The sequence below is a fragment of the Heterodontus francisci genome, chromosome 19 (genome assembly GCF_036365525.1).
Source record: "Heterodontus francisci isolate sHetFra1 chromosome 19, sHetFra1.hap1, whole genome shotgun sequence".
In the NCBI taxonomy this organism is placed as follows: domain Eukaryota; kingdom Metazoa; phylum Chordata; class Chondrichthyes; order Heterodontiformes; family Heterodontidae; genus Heterodontus; species Heterodontus francisci.
In genome coordinates this window covers 70,638,711-70,663,522 of record NC_090389.1, presented here as the reverse complement: position 1 = coordinate 70,663,522, position 24,812 = coordinate 70,638,711, and the positions used below count along the sequence as shown (strand labels likewise).

The following is a 24,812-nucleotide window of genomic DNA, read 5'->3' as shown; positions in this document are numbered from 1 at the left end:
CAGTAAAAAGATTCCATACTGAATTTGAAAAATCCCCAAAATAGTTAAAGGACTTTTTGGACAATTTTAAACTTGACTTGGATAAGATGAAGTTATAATACATTTGCAGCTAAAGCCAAGTAGTGGAAGGTTACTTATCTGGCAGCATCTCTTCCTTGTGCTTCTGTGTGCACAGGAGTCAGATGGCCTGTTGACTCTCAAGTTATAGTACTGCTTTGCTGTTGATGCACAGCTAAAACTGCTTTGCATGATGTGGTTATTATATACAAGTATCACAATTGCTATGAGCAGTTGAGAAAGAGGTCTAGGGTTCCCTTTCAGCCTTCACCTGGTCATACTGTAACAGGGTTTAATTTTAAACACATCGTGTTTTTAGCTCCCCCTTGGTGAATCCTTGTTCACTGCTTTCCAATTATAAGGAAAAGAAACCAGCACACACACAGGTTTTCTTTAAAGAAAGGTTGAAATTTATTGAACTTTAATTCGGTTAATGCCTACGGATACATGAAGCACCCACGCTAGTATGCATACATGATACACACATGCAGATAGGGACAGAAAAGAGCAGAAGAAATAAAGTGGAAAGGTTTGAGGCAATATCTAAAGAGTTTTTGTTATGGGTCTTTGAGCTCACTGTAGAGTCCTTGCTTGTAGGTAGATCTTGCTTTTCGTTGGGGCCCAGTATTCTTCTTAAACCTTGTTCACTGTAGGAGACTTTTCTTTCTTGGGGTTCATGTCTCTGCATTGGATTCAGACGCTGGTGAGAAAGAGGTGGGAGCAGGCAGACAGACAGGGGGTCTTTTCAGTCCAGGAGCATTCTGCTTTCTGTCCAAACTGTTTGTATAAATTTATGAAACTCAAGTTGCCCAGCAGGTTAGTCATGTGTCTAGCGGTTTGACCATGTCCGTTCGTGTATTCGGCCATCTTAGCAGTCAACCTGGAATGCGAGCGCCCCAACCTTCAACATCTGGTGATCACAAGTCCATTGTGGGTTGAATGTCAGGGAATGGCTGCTTTGTCCTTCCAAACACCGCCTGTTAATATGCAAATATCTTTTCCAGCCATGGCTGATCCGTTCAATAAGTCCTCCCCTCACTCCAGTAACAGTTTAAAATCAATGTTCATGACAAAATTAATGTGCCTCTTGGTAGGTTGGGGCCTGCATGACACAATCTTTACTGAAAAGAGAACAGAACTCTTCTGTACAGTTCTTATTCCCTGTTAAAAGTTGCAGTTCTCCAATGTGGGTTTTCACTCAACTTTCCAATTGGTTTTGGCAAATTAGGTACTACTTATAGCACAGTCCTGATAATTCAAAGTCATTGTGCTGCACTAAAAAAATGAGTTACCACTAATTTGAAATAAGTACGAAAGTAGAATAGCAAACTGAGAATTTAATGCTAAAAATTGAATTGTCAGTTCATTTGGATTAAGCCGTTTCAAATTACAAGGACACTCTTTTTTGACTTTTTATTTCTCTGCAAGATTTACTTAGGTTGATTTGAATAAATAATGTTTTTCAAAGTTACATCCAACTGCACTATTTGCTATTTAAAGTAACTGATCAGAAAAATTGGAGACAACATATTATTTTATCATTTTTCTTGCAAACATTAATGCCAAAATATCAGTTTGTTGCAGTAGTCATATACTACATGCTATACTAGGAGTCGAATGCAGGTTCATGCCTGTGATTCTCTGCACAGGAAGGTCTTGATCTTATGCTATCAGGTAAAAAAACACCTATAAAGAATAAAGTAGAAAATGCCTGTTTGGACTTCTCTCATGCACCTCTGAGGGGTAGATGTTTGAGTGCAGATTATTTTGCAATGCTCTCAAATGGGGAGTTGTGCACGATGCAGACTTGGATGAAAAGAAAGAATTGTGTGGAAAAATAAATGATTAAAAATATTGAAGAAAGCAATTGGCATAAAAATTACTCAGGCTTCGTAAAATCAAGCTGCTGAATTGTTTAAAACACTTGCAAATACTTAGAAATATCTTTAGGCTACTGTTGCTGCAAAATTCCTACCCTTTATTCCCCAGCTACTGGAAACTTTCTTGGCAGCTTGATTCCCTACTGGTTTTTAGCAGTTTTTACGCACTAATTCTTTTTTAGTTCAATGTGATGCTGTGATAAAATATTATGCATTTATCATACTCCCGTACGTTTACAGTGAATGTGCAAATGTTTAAATTTTTCATCCTTGCAGGAAATTCAATCACTACTATTCCAGCAGGAGCATTCAATGGGATTCCTAATCTCGAATTGATTGACTTCAGCGGAAATAAGATTCTTTTTTCAAACATAGATCCAGCTGCATTCAAAGTAAGTTTTACAAATCATTTTAAAACAATTGCTATTAAATATTTCAAATTAACCGTGTGAAAGTATTTATGCAGCTTTCTTTTAACTATCTTAAGTTTGTCTAAAAAGGTATCTAAACACAGACGAGAAACATAAAACCTTGCAATTTCCTTTTTAAAAACAAATGCCTTGTGACCACGTAACTAATTATGTAATGAAGTGATGGAAAATATGATTCTCAAGACTATTTTTCTGTCTCAGTGGGGACAAAGGAGACAAAGTGACATGCTTACCTGTAAAGTGACAGAGAAAAATTCATCTAGACGATGAACTCATTTCTCAAGCTGAAGGACTGAAGTGGGGGTGCGGGGGGTGCGGTGGTGGATAGAAATAGGGAGATACTATGACTGATATTTTGATGTCAAGGGCAGTCACTCTCACCTCACCTCTTTTGTCCATGTTTGACCCGAGGCTGTAATGAGGTGAAGAGCTGAGTGGCCCTGGCGGAACCCAAAGTGAGCGTCACAGAGCAGGTTATTGCTGAGCAAGTGCTGCTTGATAGTGCTGTCGACAACACCTTCCATCACTTTACTGATAATCGAGAGTAGACTGATTGGGCGGTAATTGACCGGATTGGATTTGTCCTGCTTTTTATGTACAGGACATACCTGGGCAATCTTCCACATTGCCGATAAATGCCAGTGTTACTTCTGGAGCATAAGTCTTCAGTACTATTGCCGGAGTGTTGTTAGGGCCCATAGCCTTTGCAGTATTCAGTGCCTTCATTTCTTGATATCACACGGAGTGAATCGAATTGGCTGAAGACTGACATCTGTGAGGCCGAGATGGATCATCCACTCAGCACTTCTGGCTGAAGATGGATGCAAATGCTTCAGTCTTGTCTTTTGTACTGATGTGCTGGGCTCTCCCATCATTGAGGATGGGGATATTTGTGGGGCCACCTCCTCCAGTGTGTTGTTTAATTGTCCATCATCATTCATGATTGGATATGTCAGGAGTGCAGTGCTTAGATCTGATCCGTTGGTTGTGGGATTGCTTAGCCCTGTCTATCTCATGTTGCTTGTGCTGTTTGGCATGCAAGTAGTCCTGGGTTGTAGCTTCACCAGGTTGACACCTCACTTTGAGGTATGTCTGGTGCTGCTCCTGGCATGCCCTCCTGTACTCTTCATTGAACCAGGGTTGATCCCCTGGCTTGATAATGGTACAGTGGGGATATGCTGGGCCATGAGGTTACAGATTGTGGCTGAGTACAATTCTGCTGCTACTGATGGTCCACAGTGCCTCATGGAGGCCCAGTTTTGCGTTGCTAGATCTGTTTGAAAATTACAGTGCCACACAACACGATGGAGGGTATCCTCAATGTGAAGACAGACTTTGGCTCCACAAGGACTGTGTGGTGGTCATTTGTACCAATACTGTCAAGGACAGAATAATCTGCTGCAGGCAGATTGGCAAGGACGAGGTCAAGTATGCTTTTCCCTCTTGTTGGTTCCCTCACCACCTGCTGCAAACCCAGTCTAGCAGCGATGTTAACTCCCAACAAACTTGTGTAGTTTTATATTTCAAAACATCAATGGTTAATTGCATAAAATAAATTTTAGTTGAAACATTAACAAAGGTAGTTATGTCTTTAGCTGAATCACATGAAGTATAGTTTGGTTATTGACATCCAGCCATGTTTTTATTAAAATTATGCAAAAAAAAAGCTCACATCGAATACTTGGGATATTTTTTTCCAGAGATTAAAAAAACTCGAACGCCTGTACATGGACCAAAATTTGTTGATCCAGATCCCTCCTCAACTCCCTCGAACACTTGTTGAACTAAAGATAAATGACAACCTCCTTCAACGATTGGATGAAGAAACTTTCCAGGGTATTTTCTATTTTAAATATTTAGGGGTAGAGTTTCTGCATTGATGCAGTTTGATTAATATAGCTGAAGATGAGTTTATCACAAAAATAAGCTTTTTTTTAAAAAAAGAGTACCTAGGCAATCACCTGTGAGTAATCAGATTTTTGTTTTAATTTTTTCATGGGATGTGGGTGTCACTGGCAAGGCCAGCAATTGTTGGCCATGTCTAATTGCCCTTGACAACTGAGTGGCTTGCTAGGCCATTTCAGAAGGCAGCTAAGAGTCAACCACATTGTTGTGGGTCTGGAGTCACATGTAGGCCAGACCAGGTCAGAATAGCAGATTTCCTTCCCTAAAGGACATTAATGAACCAGATGTTTTTTTTACAATAATCAATGATAGTTTTATGGCACCATTACTAAGACTAGCTTTAAATTCTAGAATTTTTATACAAATATACGAACATATGAATTAGGAGCAGGAGTAGCCACTCGGCCCCTTGAGCCTGCTCTGCCATTCAACAAGACCATGGCTGATCTGATTGTATCCTCAACCCCACATTCCCTCCTACCCCCAATAACCTTTCACCCCCTTATCAAGAATCTATCTAGCTCTGCTTTAAAAATAGTTAAAGACTCTACTTCCACGCTTTTTGAGGGAGAGAGTTCCAAAGACTGACGACCTCGAGAGAAAAAAATTGCTCCTCATCTCCATCTTAAATGGGCGACCCCTTATTTTTAAACTTTGATCCCTAGTTCTAGATTCTCCCACAAGAGGAAACATCCTTTCCACATCCACCTTGTCAAGACCCCTCAGGATCTTGTATGTTTCAATCAAGTCACCTCTTACTCTTCTAAACTCCAGTTGATACAAGTCTAGCCTGCCCATTTCAGGTATCAGTCTAGTAAACCTTCTCTGAACTGCTTCCAATATATTTACATCCTTTCTTAAATAAAGAGACCAATACCATACACAATACTCCAGATATGGTCTCACCAATGCCCTGTATAACTGAAGTATAACCTCCTTACTTTTGTACTCAATTCCCCTTGCAATAAATAATAACATTCTATTAGCTTTCCTAATTACTTGCTGTACCTGCATACTAACCTTTTGCGAATCATGCACTAGGACGTCCAGATCCCTCTGCATCTCACAGCTCTGCAATCTCTCACCATTTAGATAATATGCTTCTTTTTTATTCTTCCTGCCAAAATGGACAATTTCACATTTTCCCTCATACACATTTGTCAGATCTTTGTCCACTCACTTAACCTATCCATATCTCTTTGTAGCCTCCTTACGTCCTCTTCACAAGTTACCTTCTTACCTATTTTTGTGTCATGAGCAAATTTAGCAACCATACCTACGGTCCCTTCATCCAAGTCATTTACATAAATTATAAGAAGCTGAGGCCCCAGCACTGATCCCTGTTGCGCACCACTCGTTATATCCTGCCAACCAGAAAATGACCCATTTATGCCAACTGTTTCCTGTTAGCTAGCTAATCTTCTATCTATGCCACTATGTTACCCCCTACACCATGAGCTTTTATTTTCCGCAATAACCTCTGATGTCGCAGCTTCTCAAATGCCTTCTGGAAATCCAAGTACAGTACATCCACCGGTTTCCCTTTATCCACAGCATGTATTACTTCTTCAAAGAACTCCAATAAATTGGTTGAACATGATTTTCCTTTCACAAAACCATGTTGACTCTGTCTGATTACCTTGAATTTTTTTAAGTGCCATGCTAATAACATCTTTAATAATTTAATTAATTAATTAGTTAAAAACCCCAAACAGACATGAATTTGATCTGGGGGTATGGTCAGCTTCTGGCACAATATTTTTTAAACTAGCACAAAAGATTGCAGAAACTCAATTTGTGCTTGAAATTCCAGCTCTTTTGTGCTGGTTTGACTGATTTCGGGCAAACTGTGCTGGAAAAAATTGCAACCAAGCGGAAACTCAAGGCCCTAATACTGATGTAGTTATACCATAGAAATGTCTGAAAAGTACTGACATCTTCTTCAACCATTGCAACAGAATTAAAGCTGAAGAATTTTACAACACACAAACATTTTGAAATTCAACACAAATATATACAGTAATACAGAAAATGAGAAGCTATTTCTTTGATATCTTTGGGTGAAATTAAAACTGCAAGCTCCATTGATGTGAAAAACAATTTTTATTCAGTAAAAACATTATTTAAGCATATATTAAATAAATTTATGTTCAGGACAATAAAAAGATGCAAGAAATCTACTAAGCTAAGGTATGCAGAATAGTCATTGTAAATTTCAGGCAATGTCACCATACATATCAGACATTGTAAGGAGTGGGGGAACTTATGCTCTCTCCCGTGGTGAGTTTGGAGGGGGGGGGGAAGAGTATTTAATTGGGCGGCACAGTGGCAGTTGGGGACCATGCCACCTTCCCGCCTCCACCCCAATTAAGTCAGTGGCGGGAGGGCCCGTGGACGGCCTTCCCACCCTGTTGCCAATTGGGGCCTTTAAGGGGGCAATTAAGCGGGCTGGCCTGTTGCCACAAGGGCGGGGGTGGGGGGAGAGTGGGGGTGTGCAGGGGGCCTCGTTCAAAAGCACTTAATGCCTCATCGAGTGGCCCAGCATTAGGAAGGGGGAAGCCTGCTGAGAGCCACCCCCTGTCCTTGCTGCCGAGCCCCTTACAAACCCCTCCCCTGCAACACCCCTCCCATATGACTCACCTGTGGCCTGGGTCCTCCTCAATCCTAGGCCTCAGGTGGGTGCTCTATTGGTAGCAGCCACTCCAGGGGCCGTGGCGTTACTGAGCAAAAGAGCTGCTGCCCTCTGATTGGCCGGCATCTCTCAGCAGGCAGGACTTCTGTCCCTGGGGTCCTTAATCCCTCGGAAGGCCAGCTGCTGTCCACTTAAGTGCCTGATTGGCACTTGTGGCTGAGATCCCCTTCGTCTACATAAAATTCACCCCCCCAGAAGTGTTTTAAAACTGAAAGCTCCATTGCAATGTAGATTGCGCTAGACTTTTTTTTGGGCTGTTATGGCAAATTTATGAATGACCAACAGAGAGAAATCAAGCAGGATGGTGTAAATGTGTGTGACCAATTGCGTAACTTTTATATCAAAATTCAACAGGTCTAAGTAAAATAGTCAACCTGGAATTGGAAGGTAATAAGCTCAGTGAAAGTAATGTTCAACCATTGGCCTTCAGACCTCTTACACGACTGGCTTACTTACGAATGGGAAAAAATAAATTTAGAATCTTACCACAAGGTCTTCCTCCTTCCATTGAGGTAAAGAAAGACTTTTATTTTTATCATTCAAATGATTATTAAACTGCTCTGAGATTCTATATTCAGAAATGTGTGGTGTGTGTGCACTTATGCACATGATTCACACTTGAAAGCTAGAAAGATGGGAGACGGTGGCGTAGTGGTAATGTCACAACTAGTAATCCAGAGGCCCAGGCTAATGCAGCTGATGAAATTTAAAATTCAATCAATTAATTAAAATCTAGAATTGAAAGCTAGTCTTAGTTTCGTGGCACCGTTATATCATCAATTGTCGTAAAAAACCATCTGGTTCACTAATGTCCTTTAGGGAAGGAAATCTGTCATCCTTGCCTGGTTTGGCCTACATGTGACTCCAGACCCACAGCAATGTGGTTGACTCTTAGCTGCCCTCTGAAATGGCATAGCAAGCCACTCAGTTGTCAAAGGCAATTAGGGATGGACAACAAATGCTGGCCTTGCCAGTGACACCCACGTCCCATGAAAGAATTAAAACTAGAAAACTAAATTGTCAGAATTAGCTGCTGAGAATGCACTGATATTAGCCGTACCTCTGAAGACCCAGATTTTATGACAAATTTGATTTTGAAACAAAACTTTAGTAAACATCAGTTTGCATTCCTACCAGTTTAGGATTTAGTTTCCAGAAATTAATCAATTTATGCTACCTAGATAATGTTATATTTAAAAGGTCCAAGAACATTTATTGCATTCAATAAGTAGTTAAATAATTTTTAAAAAACTAATATTTGACCCATGCAGGCTCCAATGCAATAGCTCTACATCCATAATCCAATAATTTTTTTTTGTGTGAGCTCAGTGATAACACTCTTACATCCGAGCCAGTAGATCTGGGGTTCAAGATCCACACCAGGACTTGAGCACATAATCTAGACTGATACTTCAGTGCACAATTGCAAAGAGCTGTTATTCGGATGAGGCGTTAAGCCGAGATCCTATCTACGCTCTCAGCTAGATGTAAAAGATCCCATGGCACTAGAGCAGGGAGGTTTTCCTTGCTGACTTGGGGGTCCATCAAACTCTATTGAACAGTATTTATATAAAGGCAAAGTACTGCAGTTGCTAGAAATCTGAAATGTAAACAGAAAACACAGGAAATACTCAACAAGTCAGACAGTATCTGTGGAGAGGGAATCAAAGTTAACATTTCAGGTCAGTGATCTTTCATCAGAACTGGAAAATGTTATAGATGTAACAGTTTTTAAGCAAGATACAGAGGCAGAGAAAGGTGGGAAAAAACAAAGGGTAGGCCGGGGATAGGGTGGAAGACAGAAGTGATTAAATGACAAAAGGGATGATCGGGTAAGGCAAAAGTCGATGATAATGAGACAAGTAGAGAAAGAAAAGATGGGTCTTGAAGAGCTCTATATGGCAACAGTAGAATCATTATCAGTACCTGCTGTCCAAAGAAAATGGGAACAGTGGTTAAGATCTGAAATTCATGAGCTTTGATGTTGAGTGGAAGGTTGTAAAGTGTGTACTCAAAAGATGAGGCGCTGTTCCTCGAGCTTCCGTCAAGCTTCATTCGAACAGTGTAGGAGGCTGAGGACGGAGAGATGAGAGTGGGGCGGAGAATTAAAATTAAACCACCAGGGTTGAAAGGGCCCTCAACCGTGTCCATCCTATTTCTCACACTTCGGCCCAAACCTCTTTTCCTCCCTCCCAGAACAACGACAGGGTTCCCCACATCCTCCCCACTAGCCTACACATTCAACGGATCCCCCTCCACTATTTCCATCACCTCCGGTAAGATGCAACTACCAAACACATTTCCCCTCCCATCCCCTTTCAGCATTCTGAAGGGGCAGTTCCCTCTGTGACATCCCAGTTCACCCTTCCAACAACCACAACTCCTTTTACCCTTCCCATGGCACCTTCCCGTGCAAGCCCAACATTTCACTTAACATCAAGTTCAATAATTTCAGATCATAATCACTGCTCCCATTTTTTCAGGCAGCAGGTACTGATAATGATTCTACTGTTGCCATTTACAGTTCTTCTAGATCCATCTTTTGTTTCGTTACTAGCCCTATTACCATGCCCTTGGACCTCCTCACTTCTTAATCTCCAGTGCCCTAAACACTCCTTCCAGATGAAACAGTGATTTACTTGTACTTCTTTCAATTTAGTATACTGTAGTCACTGATCATGATGTGGTCTTCAGTACACTGTGGAAACCAAATGCAAATAGGGCTATTGCTTCGCTGAACATCTTCGTTCAATCCTCAGGTGTGACCTTAAGCTTCCAGACACCCATCATTTTAATTCTCTGTACTCGGACCCTACACAGTTCCAATGAAGTTCAACAGAAGCGCAAGGAACAGCACCTCAACTTTCGATAAGGCACAGCCTTCTGGACTCAGCATTGAGTTCAACAATTTCAGATCGTAACCACCGCCTGAATGATGGTTCATGGCTGGTGGCATGTATAAGATTAGCAAAAGCCATCATCAGTCCCTTCTCAATAAAAAGGCTACCTTCAATCCATCTATCCTTGCAAACCCTGAAGGTAGCAGGACAGGTCCACAAGGTGGTTAAGAAGGCATATGGAATCCTTTCATTTATTGCCGAGGTATGGAATACAAGAGCAGGGAGGTTATGCTGGAACTGTATAACTCATTGGTTAGGCCACAACTTGAGTACTGTGTGCAGTTCTGGTCACTACATTACAGAAAGGATGTAATTTCACTAGAAGGTACAGAGGAGATTTACAAGGATGTTTCCAGGACTGGAAAAATGCAACTATGAGGAAAGATTGGATAGGCTGGTGTTGTTCTCCTTGGAACAGAGAAGGCTGAGGGGAGATTGATTGAAATGTATAAAATTTTGAGGAGCTTGGATAGAGTGGATGTGCAGGGTCTATTTACCTTAGCAGAGAGGTCGGTGACGAGGGGGCATAGATTTAAAGCGATTGGTAGAAAAATTAGAGGGGAGATTAGGAAAATCTTTTTCACCCAGAGGGTGGTGATGGTCTGGAACTCACTGCCTGAAAGGGTAGTTGAGGCAGAGACCCTCAACTCATTCAAAAAGAGTCTGGGTATGCACCTCAAGTGCCGTAAGCTGCAGGGCTACAGACCAAATGCTGGAAGGTGGAATTAGAATAAGGGGATTGTTTTCGTCCGGCACAGACACAATGGGTCAAGTGGCCTCTTTCTGTGCCTTAAACTTTCTATGATTCTAAACTACCACCCCATCTCCAACCTCCCATTCCTCTTTAAAATCCTCGAGCGTGCTGTAGCCTCCCATATCAGAATCCATCGTTCCCGCAATTCCACGTTTGAATCTCTCCAGTTTTTCGTCCATATCACAACACTGAAAGAGCCTTAATTAGAGTCACAAATGACATCCTCTGTGACTGTGATCATGCTGCATTTTCTCTCCTTGTCCTCCTTTTAACCTCACAGGAGCCTTTAGTACAGTAGTTCAACATCCTCCTCAGATACCTTTCATACGTGGTCCAGCTCGAGGAGGGGACTGCTTTCACATGGTTCCACTTTGATTTTATTCATTATTGGGATATGAGCATCGCTGGCAAGGCCAGCATTTAGTAACCATCCCTAAATGCCCTTGAGAAAGTGTTGCAGTCTTGCTGAATGCTGCAGTCCACGTGGTGTAGGTCCACCCTCAGTGCTAATTCTGTAGCAGTTTGATACAACTAAGTGGCTTGCTACGCCATTTCAGAGGGCAGTTAACAATCAACCACATTGCTGTGAATCTGGAGTCATGCGTAGGCCAGACATGGTAAGGACAGGTTTTTATGACAATCTGGTAGTTTCATGATCATTATTAATGAGACTAGCTTTTTATTCCAGATTTATTAATTAATTGAATATAAAATCCCCCAGCTGCCATGGTGGAATATGAACACACGCCTCCGGGGCATTAGTCCAGGTCTCTGGATTACTAATCCAGTAACACAACCACTATGCTATCGATCCAATCGTAGTCAGACCATCTACAATAGTGGTTTCTCCTGCTGCCCATGCACCATTACTTCTGGAGCTCCCTAATGATCTATCCTAAGTACCCCCGTCTTCCTTATCTGCTTGTTGCCCCTGAGCAAAATCATCCATAAACATGGGGCTCGATTTTTAGGCCCCACCAAGGCCAGGATCAAAGGCGGGGGGGGGCACTAAAAATCGTGCCACTGGCCTGTGTGCCAGTTTCCCGGCTGCATCCCACCCTTGGGCAATTTTTGCAGAGGTGGGAAGGCAGGAAGGCAGGGCTACCCTCCCACACGTGGTGGTAGCCGATCCAGGTCGTAAATGGCCTAAAAAGGGCAATTAAAGGAGACCAACTGGGATTTTCCAATCAGCCTCTAGGTTCCTGCAGGCAGTAGCGGACAGTTTATGGTTGGAGACGAATTCCCGGCGGCTGTCGAGGGACCAACACTCCAGGCCGGCCTAGAGGCCCTCCCTGCCTGCCTGGGTGCATCAGTAGCTGCAGGACGCCCCGTGGAGGAGCTCCCTTCCCCCGCCCACCCCACAGTGGTAGCCTGGCTGTACAAAAGACATTTTTTAAAAATTTAAATGTAAAAAAAGTTGGAGAGAATGCTTCCACTTTGAAGCACCCTTTTCTTCTGTGCTGCAACAATTCTGTGATTCTTCCATTGCCGCCTGCTGCTCCTTTCAAGCTAGAAGGCCTCTGATTGGCCCTCCAACTTTGAGAGCCTGCCCGCTGCCCTTAACTGGATGGCGAGCCAGCCTTTTGACCATTAATTGGCCGCCCTGGGGAAAATCCCAATTATTAATGGCTGTTTCCCACACAGTGCAGGCTTCTGACCCACATTTCAGCCTGAAGGGGGGTTCAGAAGCCCACAGGGAAAATCCTGCCCATGGTGTCAACTTTCAAATGTATGTTGACAACAACCAGCTCTACTATTTCTCTCAACTTTTCCACTGTCTTGGAAGAAATGCAGGCAATTAGGTTGTAAAGAAATCTTATCTTATTTTCATTTATTTAACACTGTACCAAATGTAATAACTTTTTTCCCATAACGGGTGTCATGAAATATGGTAATGCTATGTTAAAAAGTATGTATTTTCTAAGATTCGAAGAATTCTAAGCCTCTAAGCTATGTTAACAAAATGTTGATCTTTTATATGGACAATATGGTATCTGAATTAAATTATAACACAAATGCTTGTTTCCCAAAACCTTAATATTTAATTGGAAAATCAAGACTAGACATATGAAACATGTTATTTTATATGCATTATTTCCATGTTCTCTGAAGCCAAATTTACAAAACATTTATTCATTCACTACATTCTGCCATTTCAAGTTATTTGTATCTGGCCACATCTATTGCAAACTTACACTAATTAGGTGCCACAGCTGCGGAAATTATTCAAAACAGCAGCGCATTTGATCTACAATATGATTTACAAATGTCTCAGGCTTTATATCATTTTTATAAATGTGCATGAATTGTAATGATCACAGCATAAGAAAACCTATAGAAATGTTACTTTTGCAAGCATCATACTTAACTTACATACATAACTTAACTGTAAATCTATAAAACCTACTTAACGCAACATTTAAATGAGTACTATACGAATAGGTCTTATATACCTCACCCTCCCCATTTGATATGAAATGTGCCTGTTTTCTAAAATGCAGGAACTCTATCTCGAACACAATGAAATCGAAGAAATATCTGAAGTTAGTCTGAATAAGACAATCAATTTGAATGTAGTGGTTCTAAGGAATAATAAACTTGATGAAACCAGGATAGCACCATTTGCTTGGATAAAGCTTGAGTGAGTATTTTGATTTTAATTAAACATCTGCAATTATTAACTGATGCTGTTATGTACATATTACAATTATAGTTCAGTCTGGAAGTTTCTTCAGTAATGCAATAAAAAAACCCACACATTTAAAAAAAATGCATTCCAGTGACTATCAAATGTGAATGCTGCAAATTTAAATGCAACTCTTAGATACACATGGAAGTAAATGCATTTCAAACTGCTGATCTGTACCGGGTCAGACAGGTAAATGTTTCCAATTGACATACCTAAAGTACTTAACAATTATAGTCAATACTCAATCGTCAACTCTTGTGTTTCTCTTTAAAACCAATAATATCTTGTACAATAAGTGACACGTTAATTTGAAATAAGGAAGTCAATAAATACCAGTAGCAGAGACCCATAAAACATTTGTAGTCAAACTAATATATTTATTGCAACAGTACTTCTTTAAATACAGGATTTCTAGCTATTCCTTCACCAAAGACTTTAACAGAATCAAAACTTCTTACTCTGTTAAAAGCTATATAAAGCTGTCTATGTGTATAAACAGGCCTAGGGATATCAATACAAATTTTGTCAACAGTCTAATCTTGTGACACACTTATAGTCACAGAATATGAAAGTTTATTTGGGAACTGTTTTCTCCTGAGTTGAAAAGGTAGTTTTACATTTGATGGCTCAATATTATTCGAGGAATAGGCATTCTATTTCCTTGAAATCTGCCTGTTATAATTTCAGCATCTATCATTAAAGAAAACAGGTTCCTAACTAGCAATCTTGTTCCATCACCAAGTCCTTTTGTTAGAATTCAAGTTTCATAGCAACATTATAACTGCTCCTGCCTTGAGTCTGGGTTTGTGCGATGACGTGCCCATTGGAGTTAGACTGTGGAGAAACTCTGCAGGGTATAGACTGCTATCATCTTCTTTATCTACAGAATCAATGCTGATGTATTCTTTTAATTCACCTGACAACTTTTTAAAAACTTCTTCATTCAAATGTAGTGAATTATCATTTTTAGCACAAAGAACAGCTTTTGAATAGTAAGTTGTATAAAATAGTTGTCCCCACGATTTTGCCATCTCCCTCCTTCCCATCAATTCCATCTTATCCCTCACGGAAACAATCTCTCCAGCCAAGGTAATTTTGTTGTTGGGCTCCCGTTACCTTCTACTGTTTTTGTTCGTCACTAACACCCACACCCCACTGCTGGCAGCTGCACCTGTATCACGTGCTCCAGTCCTCCGTGTGCCCAACATGCCTCCACGTGTGCCAGGCACCGCCCATCAAATAAAGCCACCAACAGATGCACCCCTTAAACTGACCTAGAAAAACAGTCTGGACAGACAAAAACAGAGTAGTATCATTATAGATTAATTCTATATAAATGCCAATATTTTGGAATTTTTTAATGGTGAAGTCTTTGTTTTTGATGTAGTGAAAGGCAACTGAATGTGTGATTAGTACATGTTGGTTTAATCTTTGACAAGTACAGGATATAATTTTCTGCCTATTGTAAAAGATTGTAAAGTTAAGCAAATTGTGTTTAATATAAATAAATATTCCTGTTCATCATTTAGGAACCTAGAATACCTGGACCTGTCACACAACAAGATAATTCATGTTCCATCATTCCTACCCAAAGGTCTGCTTTATCTTATACTTGTTCACAACCAGATTGAGCGAATTCCAGGCTTCGTGTTTGCTCACATGCAACCAGGGTTAGAAATGTTGTATCTCTCTTTCAACAAACTAACCAGCAATGGAATTGATCCAGTTTCTTTCTTTGGCACTTACGATACTATGAGAGAACTGTTTTTGGATCATAATATGTTGAGAAGAATTCCTATTGGAATTGCTGAAATGAAGGCACTTCACTTTCTGAGACTGAATGACAACTTAATCAGGTAACAGAAAAACATTCAATGTACTACTTTTGGTAACAGATCTATTTTTCTTGGGTTAGCTAAGCCATAGATGATGAAAAATATATCTGAGTCAGACGGTTGTGGTTTTAGCTCTGCTCCAGGAACTAAACACATACTTTAGCTGACATTCCAATGCAAACATTGAGGAACGTTGCACAGTTGGAGGGGTGGTACATCAGGTTGGTGTAAAAGATCCCATGGCACCATTTGAAGAGCAGATTATTGTTCTGTATACCGACCAACATTCCTACCTCAACCAACATTAACAAAAATATACTGACTTGTTTGTAATTCATTTCACTGCTTTTGCAAGATCTTATTCTTAACAAAATGTTTGCCTGTACAAGAACAATTATGGTAGTTCAAAGTAATTGATATATGTAAAGCAATTTGGGGCATTTGAGAGAGATGGGATGCTACTGAATTTCAAGTCCTTTTCCCCTGGAATCCAAAACTCTAAAGTTAGTGAATTTATTGTCAAGTATCCGCATTTATCTATCTTATCAATTCTTGCAGCATGTAATAGCAAACTAGTAACAGAAAATGTATTTGTAGGCATTTTGTCTAGGACTTGCCATACATTAGTTGAGTTGTGCTAATCTAATACTCAAATTTTCCCCTTATATGATATTAGTAACCCACCCCCAAAAAGGTCAGGTCGCTGGAAGTTTCTATCTGGATCTCAGATTGGCTAAGTTCGTAACCTCTGTGTTTGTGTTTCAAGATAGTGCAACTATGTCTCAAAAAACAACTCTGATCAAAAGATAATTTGAATCCAGACATTGAGCTGGACATCAAAATACTGACTGAACTAAAAGAGAGTTTCAAAAAAAAAATCATACGCTAAAACAAAATGATGTTTTTATTAGGAATGTTCCACTGGAATCCATCTGCACTGCAAATGATCAAGACGACTCAAATATTCGAACTCTTCATCTTGAAAACAATTACATAAACATACGGAGAATCCCACCAAATGCCTTTTGCTGCATAGAATTATATTCAAGCATTGTCTTGACACCACAAAAGGTCAAAAAATAACCTTTCCAAGTGTGGAAATCATTTTTATCAGTATATATTTTGTAGCAATAATTTTGCATGTTTTGTGACTTAAATATTCTTGCTTATCTATGCTCCTGTCAAAACATTGTAACTGTTTTCCACATACCAACAAGAAACTTCCACTAAACCTATATCTAGTTTACAGTTTTTATGTTAATCTTTACCGTTGCATCCATAATAGGCAACAAAGAACAGTTAGTTATTTAAATTTCACTACTAAATCGCTCATAATAATTCATCGAATGTTACTTGGGAGTTAAGAGACATTGCTCACTCTGCTGTGTATCACTATTTGAAACTATTCATTCAATAAGTATTTTAAAGTTATAGAGTCATTTACAGCAGAGGAGGAGGCCATTTGGCCCATCAAGACCATGCTGACTCTCCATGGAGCAATCCAGTCAGTCCCAATCCCCCACTCGATCCCCATAGCCCTGCGAGTTTATTTCCTTCAAGCGCCCATCCAAATTCTTTTTGAAATCATTGATTGTCCACCAGAGTGGTGGAAATGGAGACAGAGTTCCAGGTCATTACCACTCGCTGTGTAAAAAGGTCTTCCTCACATTCCCCCTGCGTCTCTTGCCCAAAAGCTTAAATCTGTGTCCCCTAGTCCTTGTACCATTAGTCAATGGGAACAGTTTTTCCTTGTCTAACTTATCTAAACTTGTCATAATCTTGTACAACTCTATCAAATCTCTCCTCAATCTCCTTTTCTCCAGCGAGAACAAGTCCAGCTTTTCCAAACTAACCTTGTAACTAAAATCCCCCATCTTTGGAACCATTCTGGTAAATCTCTACATCCTCTCAAGCACCCTCACTATCTTTCCTAAAATGTGGTGACCAGAACTGGACACAATACTATAGTTGGGGCCTAACCAGAAGTTTATAAAGATTCAACATGACTTCCCTGCTTTTGTACTCTATGCCTCAATTAATGAAGCCCAAGATCTCATATACTTTGCTAACCACTCTCTCGAAATGTCCTGCCACCTTCAAAGATCAATGCACATGCATCCCCAGATCCTTCTGTTCCTGCACTCTTTAAAACTGTGCCATTAAGTCTATATTGCCTCACCCTACCCCTTCTGCCAAAATGCATCACCTCACACTCGTCTGTACTAAATTCCATCCATTCTGTTAACCTATCTATGTTCTGTTGCAGGTGGTTCATATCATCCTCACTGTTTGCCCCACCTCCAAGTTTGGTATCATTGGCAAATTTTGAAATTCTACGCTGTATACCAAGATCCAAGTAAAAAAAAGCAGTGGTCCTAGCACTGATCCTTGGGGAACACCACTGTCTACAATCCTCTCATCTGAAAAACAACCATTTAACACAATTCGCTGTTTTCTGTCCTTAAGCCAATTTTATATCCAATTAGAGACTGACCCTCCAATTCCTTCAGCCTCAATTTTGTTAACCAGCCTTTTATGTGGTACTTTATCGAGCGCTTTCTTAAAGTCCATATAGACAACTTCCACCGCATCCCTTCATCAACCTTCTCTGTTACCGCATCAAAAAATTCAATTAGTCAAGCATGATCTCCCTTTTACAAATCTATGCTGGCTATCCTTAATTAACTCAAATCTCTCCAAAAGCATGTTTTTTTTCCACAATCTAGCCGTTCCACCTTATATCATTCCTTGCTTTTCTGCATTATGAGTCTAAACCTTATGATATGATGAACACTCTTACCCAAGTGCACCCCCACAAACATTTGGTTCACCTCATTTCCCAGAAGCAGATTCAGCAATGCCTCCTTTTTATAAAAAACCACAGTAGAATGCCACTAATCTGAACAAGTCAGAAAAAGAAACATTTTTAGGGCTAGCCATTTGTTTGGTCTAGCAAAATCATTCCTTACAATTTGCTGTACTAGATATTGATTGGCTAATACTGTGCTGTTCAATTTGATTTCGATGCTCACCCAACTTACAGCAATGAGGTCACCATATTCACCACATGATACAAAATATATGCAATATTCATAAAACAAATGCACAATCGTCTGAAAATAAGTTTGAGGTTTTAAACCATAAGCAATTAAGACCAATACACTCAGGAGCATAGCTTCAAAAGACTTTTGCAATCCAACTGTTCCTCAAAGAAAGCCTGTTGTATACACTCTCAAAGGGTGGTGACAATCTGTTAACTGAAGTGTTCTGTTTCTGACGGTGAGCTCCAGTTTATCTCAAAAAAACAAATTTCTTCAAGAGTAAACTGTCTCTATTTTGTCAGAATTTGATGTATTAGGAGACTTGGGGAGGGAAAAGAATTGACAATCTCTACTTATTGGCTTCTGGGCTCTGACTCTTGCCTTGTTTACAGTCTGTCACATGCTGTTTCCAAACACAGCGTCCGGACATTTAATAGACCTTTGGCTCATGGCTAACCTTCTGTAATCTCTCTTTCTTCGTGCCCTATGCCTTCCGATTGCTTATTTCAACAGATCTATTAAGATGAAGGCTGAACAAATTTGGATGTTGCTGCGAAGCCCTAGCTTGCCAAATTGCAAATTTCAACCCTCATTGGCAGCTATGCAGCGCTGTCCATCACTCATGCACCTCAACTGTTTTGCGAAAACTGGCAACTACCTTCTAAACACAACCGAGTTCGTCAGTTAGCATCCCTTGTGTCACTAGATTCCCCAATTGGACTGCTGTCCTTCCGAAAGCTGGTCATGTTTACACATCTAAGTCAGGATGGTGTGCGAATTGGAAGGGAACTTGGAGGTGGTGGTGTTCCCATGCACCTGATGACCTCGTCCTTCTAGGTGGTCGAGGTCGCGGGTTTCGAAAGAGCTTTCAAAGGAGCCTTGGTGAGTTGCTGCAGAGCACCTTGTAGATGGTACACACTGCAACCACAGTGCGCAATTGTTGGAGAGAGTGAATATTTAAGATATTTTTGGATACCAAACTAGGGGAGAGCTGTGGATTCAGAGGGAGCAGCCAAGATGTGATAGGGAGAGCTTAATCGGATTTGCACCTGGGATGATCAGTGGAAAAGAAAGTTCAATATCAACAAGATACTGCATGCAGGATGTACACATAGTCCATAGTGGGATGGAACATGCCAAGAGGAAAGTTGAAAGAGTCCTATGGGTGTTTGCTTGTCACACACTGGGGACTAAACTGCATAGTCCCTGAAAACAGGCAAGGGGATCACAATACGCAATTACCATATATACCTGGGTAAAAATCACTCTTATGTAAAAGTCCAGCTTAATTTTTCAGGGATGGTAGCCCTACACTTTCATAATGCAGATAGAAAATTCTAATCACGCACTAGTATAAATACCCGAATGTTAAGCTGGGACCCCCACATTTTGTCAATATGGTGTCAAGGAAGAACAATAAATAAACAGTGCAGTTTAAACTGAAAGTCATTGTATTTACAAAGAAGACGAATAATTGTGCGGCAACAAGAGAATTCAAAGTATCAAAGAAGAATGTCAGAGATTGAAGAAAGCTTTCCGCACAGCTTATGAAGAATAAATGTGTCAACAGGGGAAAGCCGAGCAAGTGGCTGCAATTAGATAATAAAGTTGTAGAATGGGTCAGTGAACATAGCCAGAATGAATAAATAGTTTCTCCTGCATCCATCCATCTCCATGCCCGAAAGAAGCAAAGAAAGAAAAATGCATAGCAGATTTCAAGGCTAGAGCTGGACGGTGTGCCAGGTTCATGAAGAGACATGATTTTGTACATTGCCAAAAGACTAAGATTTTACGGGGTCTACCGGCTGAACTTACGACAAGATCACCAAAATCCACTGATTTGTACTCAGACATCGAGAGAAGAATGGCTACAGTTTGGCTTGCATTGGCAACATGGATGAAACTCCCATGAATTTTCACATGCTGGCAAATCAATCAGTGATTCAAGCTGGTGATTGGGAAGAATTATTTGGAGCTGCAAATTATGACAAGAGTGATTTTGATGGATGGAGGTGGGAGGTGGTGTTGAGGGAGGGAGGGGGAAGTAGGCCTACTGTTGTGAGTTCTGCCTTGTCGATAGTTGCATAGGTAACTCACCGCCCCCCACCCGGCCCCCAAAATGCACCCCTCACTCATTTTTGGGAACTCAAAATGAGCATGGATTTTAACCCATCAGAAATATTACTCATGTAAAATTCACCAACCCCCAACCAAATTTTCACCTAAAAAACTGGTCTCAAAACTACAACTTTTACAAGAGTATAAACGGTAACCCATCCACATTTACTGCAATGCAGGCAGCATGACAACTTCATGCTGCCTGCTCACTTTCATGATCTCAGCAACCAGCCCTTGTTAATCGTGCTGCTCATGGCTGGACACATCAGCGGGGAGCCAATATCCTGAGTAGCTAGCACTTAAAGTTAGCCTGCACTTCTCAATGGGGAAATGCAATGTGGTTGGAGCAGGTGCTGAGAGTGTTGGTAGAAGAGAGTCTGACCTGGCAAAGAGAGACTGAGGAATGGAAGGGCAGAGAATGGGCTCCAAGGTTTTTGGATGCTGCACTGGAGGTCTTGGTGGGGGAGGTGGAAAGGAGAAGAGATCTCCTGTATCCGCAAGCGGGAAGGAGGCCCTAGTCAAAGGGAGCGGAAGCAGATAACCGTGGAGGTTAATGCCAGGAGTCAAGAGCCCTGTGGATCGGGATGCAGTGCTGCATGTTCGATGACCTTGTACAAGTGGTCAAGCTCAATGAATGCATCTTATATCATATTCTACCAACTGCACCAGTAGCTTCAGCCACTGTTCAAATCACCACATCATCACTCACCTACCAATAATCTCGACCAGATACATACCTAATATTCATATGCTTCACTTCACTTTCACAGAATTAGCATTGCTGCACCCCGCATGCCCACATCTCACAGGTTGCATGCACTGCCAGCTATTCAACATGATAGCCAAACAGACTGTATGACATTCACTGACACACTTTCCCCTCTCCTGCAGGGTAAGGTGGCACACAACAAGAGTCAACAGGACCTAACCAGAGAGAGACAGGTGCAGCTGCATATACTAACCCCCATGGAGGAGACAGTGCTGGCCATTATTAGGAGGGCCATTGCTGAGGTTGTAGCCAGCAGAGGGTTGAAACCTTTGAAATTGATGGTCTTATACCTAATTGTCCTTCTCACATCCCACCTGCCCCTCATTCCACACTAGGGGGGAGGTGGTGGTGTAGTGGTAATGTCACTAGACTAATAACCCAGAGCCACAGGCTCTGGGAACATGGGTTCAAATCCCATCATGGCAGATGGTCGAATTTGAATTCAATTAATAAATCTAGAATTAAAAGCTAGTCTAATGGTGACCATGAAATGTTGATTGTTGTAAAAACCCAGCTGGTTCACTAATCTCCTTGAGAGAAGGAAATCTGCTGTCCTTACCTGGTCTGGCCTATATGTTACTTGCCACTTATCAGTCCAAATTTGAATGTTATCCAGGTCTTGCTGCATATGGACATGGATTGCTTCAGTATCTGAGGAGTTGCGAATGGTACTGAGCATTGTACAATGAACAAACATTCCGACTTTTGACCTTATGATGGAGGGAAGGTCATTGATGAAGCAGCTGAAGATGGTTGGGCCCAGGTCACTACCCTGAGTAACTCCTGCAGTAATGTCCAGGGGCTGAGATGATTGACCTCCAACAGCCACAGCCATCGCCCTTTGTTCTAGGTATGACAACAACCAATGGAGAGCTTTCCCCCTGCCCCCCCACCCACCCCCACACTTTTCAGTTGCTTAAAGCCTGTTCGATGAAAGGTCACAGACCTGAAACATTAGCTCTGTTTTTATCTCCACAGATGCTGCCAGACCTGCTGAGTATTTCCAGCACTTTGGGTTTTTATTTCAGATTTCCAGCATCTGCAGTGTATTGTTTTTATATCAGACTGCTACTACCTGTGCTGAGACGGTGTAGTCCGCAGCTTGGCCTTCTAGGCCCACAGTTGCTCAAGGTCATCCTTTGAGGCCATCAGCAGTCTGCTCCACTGAAAATAATCAGCCACTGGGATAGCACTGTGTTGAAGCACTAGGTCAGGCAAAGGTATAAGGAAGCCAGGCACTAAGGGAATGCACAAGAGCGATTAGTTGATGTCTGTGTGCAATATGGCACAATTTCATTTATGTTTGGTTTGGAATGTTTGCTTTGTGGTGGCTTTTATTTTTGTATTGTGGTCATGGGGACGCTATGATGGTCAGTGACAGCTAAGTTAAGGTGCGTGACTGTTGGTGTATGGGTAATTGGAGTTGCGGATACTGATATCGCACTCGGATGAGTCCTTCATGGATATCCTGAGCAGAAAGGGACTGTCCAAGTTTCCTCCTGCCTTCCTTCTCCTCAGCTGCTTGCCATATCGCTGGTGACAAGTGATGGCAAACTGATGTCCTCAAGATGGTGAAATTGAACAGCAAGCAGCAGACCACCACGAATCTTGACACTCTGTTGAGGACTACAGAGCTTCTCCAAAGTGATCCACGCAGTGGAAGCATTGTTTCAGCATACCAGTAGTCTACCCTACTACATTTCATGTTGCACTGTATGCATGTTGCCCATGTGTGCATGGGTTTTGCACTGAAGTCATCAGCCACGTGGTCAGCAGATACCCCTTGTCGCCCAATAGCCACCCATCGTTTTGCTGACTGGCGTCATGATCTTCCTGCTCTGCATACTTCTAACAGCCACTCACTGCAAACACGCTAATGCCTGCACAAATGTGACATCAGACGCGATTCACCCCATGCGTACTGTCAATGCTAATTTAGAGCTCCAAGTGCACTTTTAGCACCCAAAAAATGGGTGCAAACAAGCCCAATTTCTTGCTATGTCTAAACAACATGAGGTGGCATTAAAATAAGCAAATGGGATGCTGGGTTATACTACCAAATCACTTCAATTCAAATCAGAAGTTATGCTGAAGCTTCATGGTGTCCTGCTCAGGCTGCACTTACTGTTTAGACATGGGTTAAAAGAGGTGGGCTTAGCCAGAAATTGCAGCTATTTGTGTTGAAATACTGGGGAGTCGTCGCCATTGGACCGAAGTGAACTCTCATCCAACAAGGACTCGATCATCAGCAAACTCTGAGACAGGAAAGATTACTTCCATTGTCAGCAACTTACAATGGTAACTGTGCTGCAGGGCACAGAATGAAGAATACACACAGAATCATAGAAATTTACAGCATGGAAGGAGGCCATTCGGCCCAGTGTGTCCATGCCAGCTGACAAGTAGCCATTCAGTTTAATCCCACTTTCCAGCTCTTGGTCCGTAGCCTTGTAGGTTACAGCACTTCAAGTGCTTATCCAAATACTTTTGTTTTTGAAGTGTTGTGAGGGTTTCTGCCTCTACCAGCCTTTCAGGCAGTGAGTTTCAGATCCCCACCACCCTCTGGAGGAAAAAATATCCCCTCAAATTCTCCCTAAACTTCCTACCTCTTACCCTAAATCTATCCCACTGGTTATGGACCTCTTAACCAAGGGGAATAGGGCCTTCCTAACCAGAAAACAATCCTAGCTTATCCAATCTTTCCTTGTAAATAAAATTCTCCAGTCCAGGCAACATCATCATAAATCTCCTCTGTACCTTCTCTAGTGCAGTCACATCTTTCCCATAGTACGCTGACCAGAACTGAATACAGTACTCCAGCTGTGGCCTAACTGGTGTTTTATACAGTTCCAGGATAACCTCCCAGCTCTTATATTTTATGTCTCAGCTAACAAAGACAAGTATCCCGTATGCCTTCTTGACCACTGTCATGCCCTGTACAGGCATGTTCTATTAATAACTTTAAACATGGACTATATGCAGCACAGCATCTTCTGGAACTGAATTATCCTTTTGTTTTAAATGAACTACAATGTACATTAAAAATGGCCATGGGCTGCAAAGATGGCCTCGGCCTGTGTATTCAAGAACTGACTCGCTGTCTGAAAGGACAAAAGAATACCTTCCAGACTAACGGATGTCATCAACGCCCATCCTGAAACTATCAGGAGACATTCCTGAATTGAATGGATTTCTCCTGAAACAAAGAAGTCTTAACCCTCAAATAAAAACAAGAAATGCTGGAACCACTCAGCAGGTCTGGCAGCATCTGTGAAAAGAGAAGCAGAGTTAACGTTTCGGGTCAGTGACCCTTCTTCAGAAGTCTTAACACTCCTCAAGGTGAATGTCTTAGAACAATAAACCAGGATGGGGCTAATCAACCCAGCCCCCCACCATACTTGGAAAAGGAATGTGAGAAGTCAATAAATGGTGGGGCAGCCATGTTGGTCTTCTTTTAAAAATCTTTAAAATACAGACTGCAGAAAAAAAGCAGCTTGCAGACAAGGCATAATTAAAATAACTGGAGGATCTAACATCTTAAGGTCTCCAAATCTGTTCCTTTTCAAGTCCACCAGAGAAAAACAACCTCCTAGTGATGAGACGACTGTTACAAACAGGTGGCTAACTTGGAAAACAAATTTCCCTTGTCACAAGAGTTTTTTTTTATTTTGAAAGTTAAGAATTCTGTGCGTGTTCAAAAAAAACTGAGGTAAAGGATTTTCTGTGAACATTGAATGCTGA

General features: G+C 41.3%; 2 protein-coding genes across 4 annotated transcripts in view; one reads left to right on the top strand and one right to left on the bottom strand.

The window, feature by feature from the left end:
* Positions 1 to 17,207, top strand: part of ecm2 (extracellular matrix protein 2, female organ and adipocyte specific) — a 77,811-nt gene extending 60,604 nt beyond the window's left edge. For 2 of the 3 annotated variants that reach the window (XM_068051880.1, XM_068051881.1), the window contains exons 5-10: positions 2,214 to 2,329; positions 4,069 to 4,204; positions 7,320 to 7,477; positions 13,121 to 13,260; positions 14,838 to 15,164; positions 16,055 to 17,207. In XM_068051880.1, the coding sequence (XP_067907981.1) occupies positions 2,214 to 2,329; positions 4,069 to 4,204; positions 7,320 to 7,477; positions 13,121 to 13,260; positions 14,838 to 15,164; positions 16,055 to 16,226 (1,049 nt within the window). In that variant the 3' untranslated portion in view covers positions 16,227 to 17,207. The remainder of the gene's footprint in view (positions 1 to 2,213; positions 2,330 to 4,068; positions 4,205 to 7,319; positions 7,478 to 13,120; positions 13,261 to 14,837; positions 15,165 to 16,054) is intronic. The other variant, XM_068051879.1, reaches the window with a different exon arrangement.
* cenpp (centromere protein P) overlaps positions 1 to 24,812 on the bottom strand; it is a 392,661-nt gene that overhangs the window by 66,128 nt on the left and 301,721 nt on the right. The gene's annotated exons all lie outside the window — the stretch shown is intronic.